Genomic DNA, 16,181 nt, shown 5'->3' on the forward strand with positions numbered 1-16,181 from the left:
TATTGCTTTGAGCTATGCCTATAGTGAATGTTTCACTTCTCAAATTAACATTTTCTTTGACTGGTTAAAGACAATGTTCTGAAATCAGACATTTTATCCTTAAGTCTGTGTTGAGGCACATAACATATCAGCTTAACAAAATAAACGAATGTCTTAAGTGAATCTGGCAGTAGCTGCAGCTGTCAGTAATGTCAGATCTATCTGTAGATCAGTGTTCTCCCTCACGGTGAACTCTAGCTTTGTGTAAGCAGGTTTACTGTTAAGAAAAAAAATCGAGAAAACGAATCTGAACCAGCTACTTAACTAAGATTACTTATACAGTCTTTGACATTTAGTAGTGGAAAAATAAGTGTGAAGCTTAACACAGATGGCAAATAATGCCTATTTGTGGCATCTCACAAAAAAATTCTTAAATTATTCATAACTCAGTTAACATCGCCATTTATTTCCGGGTTTTTAGATGATTTTTTAGAAGTAATTTTAAACTAAAACTTGAAGCTGGTTAACAAAGACTTTTCGATACTCTAAAGTTAGGATAGCTTTATCCTTTTTGTCTTGTGAAATAAGTTAGTTTGCTACACTTCTGATGTTGATTGACTTACGAGTTTAGAAAGACGTAGATTAAGGTGTGTATCACAGCTCACTAATTGCCTTCTGGGAATGGCTCATTATTTTAGACTCAGAGGAATGTGCCTTACTGTTACGAGATTTCATCAAGACAAGGATATTTTGTAGGTAGTTTTCTGTTATTGATTTCTATATAATTCCATCATGTCGAAGAACATATTTTGTATTTCAGTTCTTTTGAATGTGTTGTTTGTTTTGTGACCCAGGATATGGTCTGTCTTGGTGAATGTTCTGCATGTACTTGAAAAGAATGTGTTCTGCTGTTGTTGGGTGTGATGTACTGTAAATGTCACTTAGATATAGTTGGTGTTTTTCAATTCTTGTCTATCCTTTGCTGATTTTCTGTCTACTTGTGCTGTTGATTACTGAGAAAGGAATGTTGAAGTCTGCAACTATGATTGTGGATTTGTTTGTTTCTTCTTTTAGTACTAGTAGTTTTTGTTTCATGTATTTTAAAGTTCTCTTGTTAGGTGGCACATATAGGATTTGTTATATTGTCTTGATAAATAGACTTTTTTATTATTCTGTTATATCCCTCTTTATACCTGCACTTTTCCTTGCTCTGAAGTCTACTTTATTTGATATTAAAACAGCCATTCCATCTTTCTTTTGATTTGTTTGCATAGTATATCTTTTTCCATTCTTTTACTTTTAGCTTATTAATACCATTATATTTAAAGTAAGCATATAGTTGGGTCTTGTTTTTTGATTCAGTTTGACAGTTTCTTTTAGTTGGTGCATGTACACCATTTACATTGAATATAACTGTTGATATGTTTGGATTAAGGTATACCTTTTTAGTATTTTTGTTTGTCCCTCAGTTTTTTATTCCATTGCTTCCTCTTTCCTGACTTCTGTTACATTGTTTGGATGTTTATTATATCATTTTAACTATAGTTTTTTTTACTATATCTCTTTGTAAGGTTTGTTTTGGTAGTTGCTCTTTACATTTTGTATGTAAAATTACAATTTACATACTTAACTCTTCATAGTTCTACCTAGAAGTAATATTTTACCACTTCAAGAATGTACAGATCTTACCACTACACTCTTTACCCCTCCCTACTTTATGTTGTAGTTTTATTGTATGTATTACACATATATACATTATATGTATATTATATGGATTATATACATATACATTAAAAACCACACCAGACTGTGTTATAATTTTTGCTTTCAACTGATATACATATTTTTGAAAACTTAAGAGGAGAAAAATAGTTTATTATATTTACCCATTCTGTTTTTTTACCATTTACCATTCTGTTTTTTTCATTCCTGGAGTTCCAAGTTTTTCTCTGGTATCATGTCTCTTCTGCCTGATGAACTTTCTTTAGCATTTCTTTTAAAGCATATCTGCTTGTGGTTGTTAGCTTTCCTTCACTGAGAATATCTGTTTTTGACTTCATTCCTGAAGGATATTTTCCCTGCATATAAAACTCTTGAGTTCTGGATTGACTTTTTTTTTTTTTTTTTTTTTTAAATATTTTGTGTCATTGTCTTCTGGCCTCATGGCTTCTGATGAGAAATTCAGTCCTTTAAATTGTTTCCCTATATAAATGTGTCATTTTTCTCTGACTACTTTCAAGATTTTTTCCTTTGTCTTTGATGAATTTCTTTGAGTTATCCTGTTTGAGATTTTTTGAGCTTCTTGAAATATAAGTTTATGCCTTTTGCCAAATTTGGTAAGTTTTTAGCCATTATTTCTTCAACTTTTTTTTTTCAGTATGGCACTGTTTTTCCTCTCCTTTGAGACTCCAGTGGCAAGAATGTTAGACATTTTGGTACTGCTCCTAAAACTGTTTTTTCTCTATTATCCAGATTAGGTGATTTCTATTTATTTATTTTCAAATTAACTCTCATTTTATTTGTCATTTCCATTCTTCTATTGAATTCATCCAGTAAAATTTAAACTTTGAGGTTATTATATTTTTTACTTCTGAAATTTCCATTTTATTCTTTTTTACATCTTCTGTTTGTTTCTTTTATTTCATTTCAAGACTATCTAACCTTACTTCCTCAAAACATGGCTATAATAATTGCTTTAAGGTTAGTCTGATAATTCCAACATCTGGGTCATCTTGAGGTTAGTGTGTATGGGTTATTTTTCCCATGCAAGTTGTTGACATTTTCCTAGTTCTTCAAATGTCAAATAATTTTGGATTATATTCTGGACATTTTGAATCTATGTTATGAGAGCTGAGCCTTGTTTAAATCCTTTCAAAAGTGGTAACTTTTTGTTTGTTCTAGCAGTAAATGAGTTTGGTTCAGCTGCAAGTTTTGACTTGCCTTCTGTGGGCTGTGATTCCACTGTCAGTTCAGTTTTCAGAGCCTTTGCACTGCCTATTCAGATCTGTCCTGTGTGTGCACTACGCAGGGACCAGTCTAGAACCTGGACAGTGGTCTGTTCTATAGATCAGTTCCTGGTGCTCTTGGTACGTTGTTTAGGGTCAGACGCTCACACGTGCTGTAGAGGGTTGAGCCCAGGAGTTCATAGAAAACTTTTTAGGACGCTTGAGCTCTCTCCTGTCTACGGTCTCAAAATCTCTGACTTCCAAGTTCTCCCCAAATAGAAGATAAATAAAGGCATCAAAGGATGTGTAATATCATTAATTGTCAGGGAAATACAGGTGAAACCACAGTGAGATACACTGCACACCCACTAGGATACTTAAAAGGCTGAGCAATTGCTTGAGCAGCTTGTTAGGTAAGGATGCAGGGCAACTGCAGCATTCATACCTTGATGAGGGACATGTGAAATGGTACAGCCACTTCAGAAAACAGTTTGACAGTTTCTTATGAAGTTAAACGTAGACTTACTTACCATGTGATCCAGCCATGCCAATCCTAGGTATTTCCCCAAAAACATGAAAAAATATGTTCACACTAAGACTTAGATATAGCTTTGTTCATAATCCCCCAAAACTGAAACCAATCAAATATTCATCACATGGTGAATAGATGTACTACATTCATACAATGGAATATACATTAATAAAAAGGAGAATTTGTATATATAATAATATGAATGAATCCCATAAACATTATGCTAAGTGAAATAAGCCTGATACAAAAGACTGTACATTGTGTGACTTCATTTATATGACATTCTGGAGAAGAGAAGAATATGGGGAAAGAAATTAGATTAATAGTTCCCCACAGCCTGGGAGCAGAGGAAGGGAACTTTTTCTGGAGTGATGCAGAATGTTCTGTATCTTGTTTATAGTAGTGGTTAAATGACTGTACACATTGTACTGTACACTTAAAGGGGATTACAGTGTGTAAATTGTAGCACAATAAACTTTTTTAAAAAGCTATAAAGGAGCATGTTGATTAGAGTTTGTCAAATTGTTTTGGATCAGTTACCTGATTCATACTTGAGTAAAGGGGAATTGAGAAACTGTAGGCTTCAAAGAAGAATAAAATTTAAAGTATCCTGCAAAAAGGTATGTCTTGTATATGCTGTTTTATAACCTTTTTTTATTATTACATGTTAATATCACGACCACGAATGTGTGTCTGCAACATTTTAAATGGTTGCATACTAGCCCATTTTTCATCCTAATTTGCTAAAGTGATCCACTATTTTTGCACACTCAGGTTGTTCCCAGTTTTAGTATCCTTCAGGTTAAACAATATAGTACTCATCATTGTAGCTGTTATCTTAGAATAAATTCATGAAAAAGGAATTTCTGTGTTAAGTTCTTGCCTGTTTTAAAGACTTTATATACATATTACTAAATTGTTACCCAGTTCTTTATGACTTTATTTTTATCTGTTTTTTTTTCTTTGTTTTGCTTTTTTAAAGGGAGGGTTGTTTTTTTTTTTTCTTTTTTAACGATTTTTGGAGGGGAGGAGTAATTAGATTTTTTTTTTTAACTTTTTTAATGGAGGTACTGGGATTGAACCCAGGACTCCATGCATCCTAAGCACACATTCTATTACTGAGCTATACCCTCTCTCCTAAAGGCAGTTTTTTGATCAACAGATACTTTACAGTTTTTAGGTAGTTGAATCTATCATCCTTTTCCTTTTATGGTTTGCTGTCATACTTAGAAAGGCTTTCCTCATCCTGAGAGTGTGAAAATACTAGTTGGCTTCTGATTTTGTTTATAGCTTCATTTTACATTAAATTCCACATGGGCTTAAGACTTTATTTGGCATGGTATGAGGTAAATATCACCTTTTTTGTCACACAGTTAACCAGTTATCCATATAACAGTTACTAATTGTTTCCCCATTGGTTTTAAATGTGTCTTCAATTATATTCCAAATGCATTTGTTTCTGTCACTGTGCTTTCTGTTTTGTTCTGCCAGTCTATTTATTTTGACATCTTAATTGCACTGCTTTAGTAAGAATGATTTTATAATACATTGTAATATCTGACAGTACAAGTCTGTTATCATTTTAATTTTTTAATGTTGTTTTGGATATTCTCATCCATTTATTTTTTTGATTCTAGATTATTTTATTCACTTCCAGTAAAAACCTATTTTTCTGCATGATATTTGTAAATTAATTTCAGGGAAATTTGATATCTTTATAAGCCTCTTATCTAAAAGCATGAGATTACATCTCAGTAAAATTTTATAATGTTGATTTACACTATGCATTTTATTACATTTAATCTTATACATGTTGTGAGTTTTGTTGCTAGTATCTTTTTTCTGTTATATTTTCTTATTGCTGAAATACAGGAAAGGCATTGATTTATGTACTGTTTTTACATAGACATCCTTTTATTTCCAATATCATTTTGCATGACTTTCATGACTTTCTGTTAAATAGTGTCTTATCAAAGGAAAATTTGGGGAATGTATGTCAAGATTTAATATTCTGTATTTCCACTAAATTACATATTATGCAGTTAATATTAATTCTATAAAGATGTGTTACAGTTAGGTAAACTATTCAATGTAATATTTCCCTAAACCTATAGGACCTACAAAAAGAAATTTGTTGCCTTGAATCAGACCTTTAGTTTTAGACGTTCGTAGAGTTATATGTTAAAAAAACTCACTATTTATATAGTGTGTGATCTGTAGGAACAGAGGCCACCGAATGTAGTTTCTTCTCTGGGAATTGAGTCTTATTTTTAAAAGACTTCTTGTCCTTCCTCCCCACGCCCTACCCTGGGTTTATGTTTGTACATGTTATTGATTGGAGCTGGCTAGTTACAGTTCTATTACACCTAAATAGCTAATAGATAACATTCTAAAATATGACTGTAAGTTTTGTCTTCTTGTGGCTCTTAGCTAGTATTTCTTAAATTGCTGCTGAAGTAAGATAAAGTGTAGACAAAAGAATGATAGAACTCAAGTCTGGTGATTATAGTATTGTAAGTAGTCTATTTCACTGCCTTCTGGCATAATTAAATTATGAGTTGACTGTGTTTGCAGTTTGATACACCTGTTAAGTTTTTTTCCTTAGATGGGAAGATTTTTTTCTATTAAGTTTCACATATGCAAAAAAAAATAGATTAGTTCACACTTTCATTGCTCTGAAATTGTTATTTTTATGTGTTCCTTTTCCTCACTGAGACTCTAAACTCTGAATGGAAATATGTCTTATTTATAAATCCCTATAATCTTAGTATAATGTCTTACAAACAATGACCATTGTACTGTGACCAATACAGTAGTAAAAATTGGAGGTTAATAAGTATGATGTACAGTGACTGACATTTGTATGTCCACATGTGTACAGGCAGGTGAGAGTTACCAAATGTGATCGGAGGTCAGCAATGACCGAAAGTGACTAACATCACTTAGTGACTAGATATGATTTGAAGAGATATAAAAATCAGCATCTCACCATTTTTCTCTCAAACCCAAACTGAGTGCCAAGATGTTGGCAGATAAGAGAAAACCAAAAGGTGGATAGCTTGCCTTCTCAGAAAAAAAGGTTAAGACCCAGTTAACTGGGTTTATGGTAGTTAAAAACCTGCACATATATTCTGGGAAGACAAACTCTATTTGACATCTCCACGTGGATGTTCAATGGGAATCTCAAACTTAATGCATTCAGAACAGAAATCCTAATTTCCCATTGCCCCAACCTACTTAACTTTCATTCTTTCAACCAATATTTATTGAAGGACTACCCTGTGCCTGGTGCTGTTCTAGTGCTTGGACTATCCATCAATGGACATAACAAATATCTCTGCCCTCATGTTGCTTATAATCTTGCAAGGAGATACAGGCAGTAAATAATAAACATAATAAGTAAATTGTTGAAGTGCTGTAGAAAAAAACAAAAAAAAACAAAAATGTGAGGAATTTTGAGTGCTGGTGAGATGGGCTTTGGGGGTAGTTGTGGGGAAAAGTGAGTAGCAACTTTTAAAAGAGGAAATCAGGATGAGCCTCATTGTCAAGTTGAAATTGGAGTTAAGAGCTGGAGGTAGAGGGTAAGGAAATCTGAGGGAAGAGCATACTAGGCAAAGGGAACAGCTAGAGCAAAGACCCAAGGTCAGGAGATACCTAGTGTATCCAGTGAACAGCAGGGAGGCCAGTGTGGCTGGTGCAAAACTAGTGTTGGGGAGAGATAAAAGGAGGCTAAAGAGGGAAGGAGAGTCGTGGAGAACAAATGATTCAGGGCATTAGGCTTTGTCTTTTAGTCTGAGTGAAATAGTCCTCGTATAGGGGAATAACATCTGATTTCCATTTTAGCAGAATTATTCTGGCATCTCTGTTGAGAAAAGAACATAGAAGGCCTAGGGCAGGAACAGGGAGACCTGTTAAGAGTGATTGCAGAAGTCCAGATGGAGAAAGCATCATGGCTTGTTCCAGAGCAGCGGCAGTAGAGGTGAGAAGAAATCTTTGGATTCTGGATATATTGTGAAGTTAAAACTAGCAAGATTTCCTGATACTTTAGTTAGGCGAAGTGACTCCAAGGCTTTTGGCCTGAGCAGCTAGAAGAATGGAAGTGCCCTTAACCATGGGAGAGACTGCAGGTAGAGCAGGTTTAAGGAAGGTGAGGATATGTTAACTTTGTGATATCCAAGTAGAGATATTGAACAGGCAATTGGATATACAAGTCTGGAATCTCGGAAAGAGGTGTAGGCTGGACATAGAAATTTGAATTGCCAGCCTGTAGATAATATTTAAACCATGGACCTGCATGAGGCACCAAGGAAATAAGTAAAATAAGAGAAGAGGACCAAAGACAGCCTTAGACATGCCCTGTATGTTTCCTTTGTTCTCCTTCACCCTCTCAGTTAATGACAGTACTGTTTCCATAGTCTCTCAAGTCAGAAATCTAGACGTCATTTTTGAGTCCTTTTAAACAAGTCCTTTCTACATTCAAATCTCTCTGTTTTATCTCCATTATCACCAGCCTAGTTCAAGCCATCATTCTAATTCATCTCCCTGCTTTTCTTTTTGCTTCTCTGTAATTGTTTTTCACCCAGCAGTCAGAATGATCTTTTTAAAAAGGCAGTTCAGATTATGTCGCACCTCTGTTCGGAACCCTCCAGTGTTCTGTGCAGCAAGGGAAACAATCAACAGAGTGAAAAGGCAACCTACTGAAAATATTTGCAAACTATGTATCAGTTAATGGGTTAATACTCAGAATATATAAAGAACTCCTACAACTCAACAAAAAGCAAGTAATCTGATTAATAAATGGGCAAGGGACTTGAATAGACATTTCTTCAAAGAACATATATAAATGGCCAACACACACATGAAAGGATACTCAATATCACTAATCATTAGGAAAAAGCAAATCGAAACCACGAGATATCACCTTATACTCTTAGGATGAACACTATCAAAATAAATAAATAAATAAATGTTGGTGAGGATGTGGAGAATTTGGATCCCTTTTCATGGTTGGTAGGAATATAAAATAGTGCAGTTGCTATGGAAAACAGTATGGAGCTTCTTCAAAAAGTTAAAAATAGAATACCATATGATTCAGCAGTCCTACTTCTGGGTATAAATACAACAGAATTGAAAGGTGTTTGTACACCCATATTCACTGCAGCATTATTCATAGTTGTGAAGAAGCAACCTAAATATCCATTGACAGGTGAATGGATAAAGAAAATGTGGTCTATACATACAGTGAAGTATTATTCAGCCAAAAAAGAAGGCAATCACATCTGATAAAGGACTTATCCAAAATACACAAAAAACCCTTAAGACTCAACACTTAGGAAACAATAACCTAATTTTAAAACGGGCCGAAGATCGTAACAGACATCTCACCAACAGGATGTATAGATGGCAAATAAACATGAAAAGATGTCCCACATCATGTGTCATCAGGGAAATGCAAATTAAAACAAGTTACCACTACAGACCTGTTAGAATGGCCAAAATCCAGAACACAGCAAATGCTCGTGAAGACATGAAGCAACAGGAACCTCTGAGTCATTGTTGGTGGGAATGCAAAATGGTACAGCCACTTTGGAAGACACTTTGGTGGTTACTTATAAAACTAAACACACTCTAAAAGTACAACCCAGCAACTGTGCTCTTAGGTATTTACCCCAAGGAGTTGAAAATTTCTGTCCTCACAAAAACTTGCACACAGATGTTTATAGCAGCTTTGTTCATAATAGCCAAAACTTGGAAGCAACCAAGATGTACTTCAATAGGTGAATGGATAAAATAAACTGTGGTACATCCAAAAGAGGCATATTATTTAGCACTAAAAGGAAATGAGCTATCAAGCCATGAAAAGACATGGAGGAACCTTGAATACCTATTACTGAATGAAAGAAACCAACCTGGAAAGACTACATAGTATATGATTCCACCTATATTACACTCTGGAAAAGACAAAACCATATGGAAATAGTAAAAAGACCAGGGGTTTGGGGGGAGGAAGGGATGGAGAGGCAGAACATGGAGGATTTTTAGGGCAGTGAAACTACTCTGTATGACACTATAATAGGAAAACGTGTCATTATACATTTGTGAAAACTTATGGCTTATACAACACAGAGAGTGAACCCTAAGGTAAACTATGGACTTTGAGTGGTATTGATGTGTGGATGTAGGCTCATCAGTTGTAACAAATGTGCCACTCAGGTGGGGGATGTCGGTAATAGGGGAGGCTATGCATGTATGGGGCCAAGGGATATATGGGAAATCTCTATACCTTCTGCTCAGTGTTACTGCGAACACAAAATTGCCCTAAAAAAGTTATTTGTTTTTTGTTTTATGAATCAAGTGACAGGAAAGAAAAGCTAATAGGCTTTCTACAGAATGAATATGTGGGCTTATGTAGATGTAGAAGTGGTGAAGGTGGTTGCCTACGGATGCTTATTCCCCTTTATGCTTTCCTCTTCCACCAAACACATTGTGAAAGTGTCTGTTGTGTCTTTTGTTTTTTCCCTGGTTTATGTTAACTATGCCACTTACGTTAACTAGCCTTTCTTTTTTTCACTTGTCACCTTCTTTTTAAATTTTTTTAATTTATTTTTAATTGAAGTATAGTTGACATACAATATTGGTTTAAGGTGTACAACATAGTGGTTCAACATTTGTGTATATTATGAAATGATCTCCATGATAGGTCTGGTGACCATCTGTCACTGTAAAAGTTATGACAGTATTGTTGACTTTATTCCCTGTGCTGTGCATTGTATCCCCATGACTTATTTTTGTATGACTGGAAGATACACTGTTAATCCCCTTCACCTATTTTGTCCATTCCTCTACCCTTCTTCCCTCTGGAACCACCAGTTCTCTGTTCCTTTGTTCTGTGTCTGTTTTTATGCCAGTTGATTCTCTCTAGTGTTTTTTTAGTTATTGTATTTAGTATTATTTTAGTTATTGTATTCTTCAGCTCTAATTGGCTCTTTTTATATTTTCTCTTTGTTGAAATTCTCACTGTGTTCATTCTTTTCCTGTGTTCAGTGAGCATCTTTATGATCAGTACCTTTAACTTTTTATCAGGTAGATTGTTTATCTCCTTTTCATTTAGTTCTTTTTCTGAGGTTTTGTCTTGTTCCTTCACTGGGAACACATTCCTCTGTCTCCTTATTTGGCCTATTTTTCTGTGCTGATTTCTTTGCATTTGGTAGGTCTATTATGTCTCCTGATCTTGAATAAGTGGCTTTATGGTGGAGATCTCCTATGGGGCTCAGCAGCATGCTCCCCTCAGGCCACCCAAGCCAGATGCCTCAGGGGTGTTCCCATGTGGGCTGCTTGTGCCTTTTTGCTGTAGCAGGGCCAACTGCTCGGGCACACTGGTGGGCAGTACAGGCCCCGGCATGGCTGGCTGGCTGTGAAGCCCAGCGTTGTGTGACCACTGTGGTCAAGATGCTGGGTGAGGCAGGCCCCCAGCTCTAACAAGCTAGTGGGAGGGTTCCAAAATGGTGCCTGTCAGTGCTGGTGTCAACATGATAAAATGAGGTCACAGAAATGGCTGCTGCCAGCATCTCAGTCCCCAGGGGGAGTCCCAGCTGCCTCCTGCCTCTCCAGGAGGCTCTCCAAGATCGGCACGTGGGTCTGACCTAGGTGCCTTTCAAACTGCTGCCTCTGTGCAGGAGCTTGGAGCAAGTGTATTGTCGCACACACACTTATGAGCAGAATCTCAGTTTTCTACAGCCCTCCTGTTCTCCCGAACTTAAGCCCCACTTGTTTTCAGATTCAGACATTTTGGAGGCTTGTCTTCCTAATGCAGGACCGTGGCTGGGGAGCCCAGTGTTGGTCTTGGACTCCTCTCTCCTCAGGGATGACCTCCACAGTTATGATATTCCTCCTGCTGTGAGTCATCATGCCAGGGATGCGGGTTCTGACTAGACTGCATCTCTGCCCCTCCCACCCATTTCACTGTGGCTCCTTCTTTATGTCTTTAGTTGTAGGAAAATCTTTTCTGCTTTTCTTCAGGTTTTTCTCAGAGATAGGTGTTTTATATGTAGTTGTGATTTTGGTGTGCCTGTGGGAAGCAGTGACCTCAGGATCTTCCTACTCTACCATCTTAAGCCAGACCCCTCTTGTCACCTTCTTGATAAAGGAGAGTACAGTTAGAATAGTAGTTCCTTAATAATGCTTTGGCCTGAACATCCTTCACAGCTTTAAGATCGTGTGTATCCATCATGTTCATTTTGTCAAAAATTTTAACCTTTCCCTTACTTCTCACATTTGTAAAATGGGTGAAATAGCAATACCTACCTCATATAGTTGTTGTAAAGGTTAAATGTTCATACACATAAAGCTTGTGGAAGCGATTGGGCATAGAGTAAACACTCAAATGTAGAGCTTTACCATTATTGCCATTTTATTAACTGGTATATTCATGCCCTTTATAACTGTTCGTCCTATCAATCAGATGTACTTCCTCTATGTATATTCCTTTTCAACATGTATTCCTTTCACCTTGTTTTCTCTATAATTCAAGGCCTTCTCCAGTTTCAAACAATTTAGTGAAAAGAGAATTTATACATGCAGAGATGGCTGATTTAATTTCTGTGTTATTTTCGAGGGTAGAATCCTTAGAATAAGCTTATTTTTTCCTTCATGTTTCAGGTGGTATGCAAGATTACAACTATGTGTGGGCCAACTGTTTTGAGATCACATTAGAACTGTCTTGTTGCAAGTACCCACCTGCTTCACAGCTTAAACAAGAATGGGAGAACAATCGTGAGTCTTTGATCACTCTGATTGAAAAGGTAAAAATAGCTGAATGGAAGATTGGGGTATTGAAATAATTGATTAAATAAGGGGGAAATTCGGTTGTGTATGAATAATAATATATACTAGATACACTTTATTTATCTGCTTTTATTATTTAACATTATAGATTATTTTTAGAAATTATTATATTAGAATCTGTGACAACATAGCTTTGCCTCCTTTACCGTTTGCCCCAGCTCTTTTCCTCTGGACAGCTTCCTTTGACTGTCTGACAACACGTTTGCAACCTGAAATAATTAGCCACATTTGTACTGCCATATTCTTACAACATCATGCGATAATACTTCCTGAGAACCTTTACTGCCATATGAACCATGGACATAAGTTTAAATACTGTAGGATATACTAGAAAATATTACTTATATCTTGTTGAGAAAAATAGAAGTCTGGCTTTGAGGAGAGCGAATTTCAAGCACATTTTGCCAGTCTAGGTTTCAGATATATATGACTTAAATTTAAAGATTTAATTTTTTGGTCAATATTTTATTTTAACTCGGAGGGATTAAAAAATGTTTCAGGGAGATAGAGGAGTAACCTTATTTTTAGAAATTCTAGCATCAGTGCAGAGAGGTTATGCTCTCTTCCCTGCTAAATTGATTATTTCTGAGCAGTCTACTTTGATTCTTGTTTTTTTAGGTCCACATTGGAGTTACAGGATTTGTTAAAGATTTTGTAACAGGATCTGGCTTAGAGAATGCAACTATCTCAGTGGCTGGTATTAATCATAATATCACAACAGGCAGATTTGGTGATTTCCACAGATTACTTGTTCCTGGAACGTATAACATTACAGCAGTTTTAACTGGGTAAGAATTTAAACTAGACTCTTAAAATGTCAAGCTTCTGTTTATATCTAAGACAGAAATATAGTCTAGGAAATGTTACTTACTGTATCTGGCTTTTATTTTTCCTTACTTTCCAGTTTTTTTTTTTCCCTTTTTTAATGAGAGAATCCTATTGTGGAGTCTTTTGTCACATTAACAGTACAACTGGATACAAAACATAATTGTAAAATTGGGAGGAAAGACAGTTTTAAAAGCTTGAAAAGATGATCAGTTGTGTAAAGCATTGCCCTCAAGGCTAATTGAATCCCAAAGTAGAAGAAACTCAGGATTCTGTAAAAGATATTTTGAAAAGCTGTCTTACATCAGCTTTCTAATATATGAAATGAGTGGTTTCCTACTTCCCCTGGATACCTTTCTGGAAGCTCCTTTTGCTAAAGATTTACCTTCAGCAAATAAATTACCTTTAGTTTTGAACTTTCCTATTTGGGAAAGTAGTTGGAATGTCTGTTTGGTAAGGCACTGCAAAGAAGTGGATAATTTATCCCTGCTTTGAGTATTGTAGCAGTAGTTACAGTGGATTAATGACCTCCATCTTTCATCCTGTTCTCTCCTCTGAATGTAGTTTTGTGTAAGCATTCTAATGTGTGGAACCTGAAAGAATATTAAGAGAAATAGTTCTTTAAAGACTTAATCGGGGATTCTTTGTGAGATAATATCCTAAAAGTCTTGAATGTATATATAAGTCTTTATTTGATTTGAGTTTTGATAGATTACTAAGAGCAGGAGTTTGAAAAGGCTCTTGTACTTTTATAATTTTCAAGCATTGTGTGTTTCCATTTAACTCTGCCATCTACTTTTTCAAATTTTCTTTTTCAGGTATATGCCACTGACTGTTAATAATATAGTAGTGAAAGAAGGACCAGCCACAAAGGTGAATTTTTCCCTTCGGCCAACTGTGGCTTCAGTAATACTCGACACAACTGAGGCTGTAGTAACTGCCAGCACAGTTGCTATACTTAATGGTCCTCTTGGAACACAGTCCTCCCACCAGCCAATTCAGCCAAAGGACTTTCACCACCACCATTTCTCTGACATGGAAATCTTTTTGAGAAGATTTGCCAATGAATATCCTAACATCACCCGGCTTTATTCATTGGGAAAATCGGTAGAGTCAAGAGAACTTTATGTAATGGAGATATCAGATAATCCAGGTGTCCATGAACCAGGTAATTGGTGCAGTTTTATGCACAATTTCAGTATTGCCTTTCAGAGCTATGTGCTGTGTTGCTCTGTTTCACCTAGAAAGATCACCTACAGTATGTAAAACTGGATCAAAGAAAATGTAACCAATTTTTTGCTAGAAAAAAAGAAAATGCATTTGATAATCTGTATTAGGTGCAATATTTAGTGTACTACATAGATTAGATTCTTTCTGCTAATAGTATTTTTATTTTTATATTATATGGCATGTATGGTTTACTTGGATTTTTATATATTGGTAAGGATATTATGGTATAAGATGCTTTTCCCTGTTTCTTTGGCCAAAATGTATCTTTTCTTAAATTTTTGGTTCTGAGTCTTTGTATATGTTGGGGGAAAAGCAGAGAGAGTTCAGGATAAATGAAGAAGAAAAAAGTCTTCCATATAGTTATTTTGTTTTCAGGTGAACCAGAATTTAAGTACATTGGAAACATGCATGGAAATGAAGTGGTTGGAAGAGAACTGCTGTTGAACCTCATTGAATACCTTTGTAAGAACTTTGGAACAGATCCTGAAGTAACAGACTTGGTTCTTAACACTAGGATTCACCTTATGCCATCCATGAATCCTGATGGCTATGAAAAGGCCCAGGAAGGTAAAGAATAGCTGTCTACTAATGCTTAACCTTTTTGATGATTATATGGTGTGATTATTTGGGGGTAGGAAAGGATTTGAACTGGTTGTTTCCTTGGAATTTCTTCCTATTTATTCTGATAATTAATTTATCATTGGTTCTAGCTTTTGTATTCTTATAAGATAGGCTAGTTCATTCAACAGTTATGTTACCAAGTTTATATTTAATGGAATTCTCCACTTTGGTAATGGTTCTTATTTACTAAAATAATGTAAGATTTTTACAAATTGCTCCATTTTAACAGTAATTCTTGTTAAATTATTGTCATGGGAACCTTATCTCATAAGTGAAAACTCAGATCAAATTCTTAAGCCAGTGACTCTCTTTTGATTCCCAATTCTTCTCCCCATGCATATGTGTTCTAAAACTGCCAAGTTATTGACTTTCCATTCCTCCCCCCCTCTCAGCTAGCCCATCTCTCCTGGGGCAATATAGTAAGGGCAGGGAGAGCAGCTTGCTTACGTGGGCCACCTTATGCAGAACCCTGGGAGAGTGAGAACCCATCTTTTTCCAACCTGTGGTTCCTTCCAGGCAGTGATACCAGTGAGTAGAATAGCTATCACAATGTGAATATGCAGTTGCGTGGTTCACTACTCTGACCAACTGAACACTGAGAGAATCAACTAATGAGTGACCAGGTTAATCCTTATTTATGTTATTTAGATTCTCTGCCTAAAGACCTCATTCCTTGTCAGCCTCACAAATCCCTCCCACATTCCTCCCTTGAGACCTTTTTGAAAGATGGAACTAGTGAGCCCTCCAGTACATTTTCTTTCACCTGCGTTTTTTTTCTCATATTAATGATAATAGGGCTCCTACCCCTTATTCAAATGGAATAAATTTAAGTTGAACCCTTTCTCCTCCATCAGGTTAAACTTCCAAGTATGTTCTTGACTAACTTTACCTTTTGGTGATCACTTTAATGTAAGCATACCACAATTTTTTTTCTTTTCATTTGGTCTGTTTCTTTACATTGTTTTAGTGAGCTGTATACTAGTACAGTTGAGGCCCCCTCAGTTCAGTCATGCCTACTCAACACTGCGATCATGTCATTGTATGTAGATTGTTGAATTTGAGCCTTATTTTAATATAATTCTTATGGTTGGATTTTTTCCCCTCGAAGTATGACCAAGGGCAGAAATGAGAGGATAATGGTCTTACCTCTCTATTCAAAAGATCTGGAGAGATACTTTTTTTTAATGTACAATATAAAAACAATG

At 35.8% G+C, this 16,181-nt stretch overlaps 1 protein-coding gene across 1 annotated transcript in view; it reads left to right on the forward strand.

Annotated features, from left to right (window-relative positions):
- The window catches only part of CPD (carboxypeptidase D), a 58,237-nt gene that overhangs the window by 15,257 nt on the left and 26,799 nt on the right, over positions 1–16,181 (forward strand). Inside the window, exons 3-6 of the mRNA XM_010958335.3 lie at positions 12,115–12,257; positions 12,919–13,088; positions 13,944–14,293; positions 14,731–14,922. Coding sequence (XP_010956637.3) covers positions 12,115–12,257; positions 12,919–13,088; positions 13,944–14,293; positions 14,731–14,922 — 855 coding nt within the window. The remainder of the gene's footprint in view (positions 1–12,114; positions 12,258–12,918; positions 13,089–13,943; positions 14,294–14,730; positions 14,923–16,181) is intronic.

Source organism: Camelus bactrianus, chromosome 16 (genome assembly GCF_048773025.1).
Source record: "Camelus bactrianus isolate YW-2024 breed Bactrian camel chromosome 16, ASM4877302v1, whole genome shotgun sequence".
NCBI lineage: Eukaryota > Metazoa > Chordata > Mammalia > Artiodactyla > Camelidae > Camelus > Camelus bactrianus.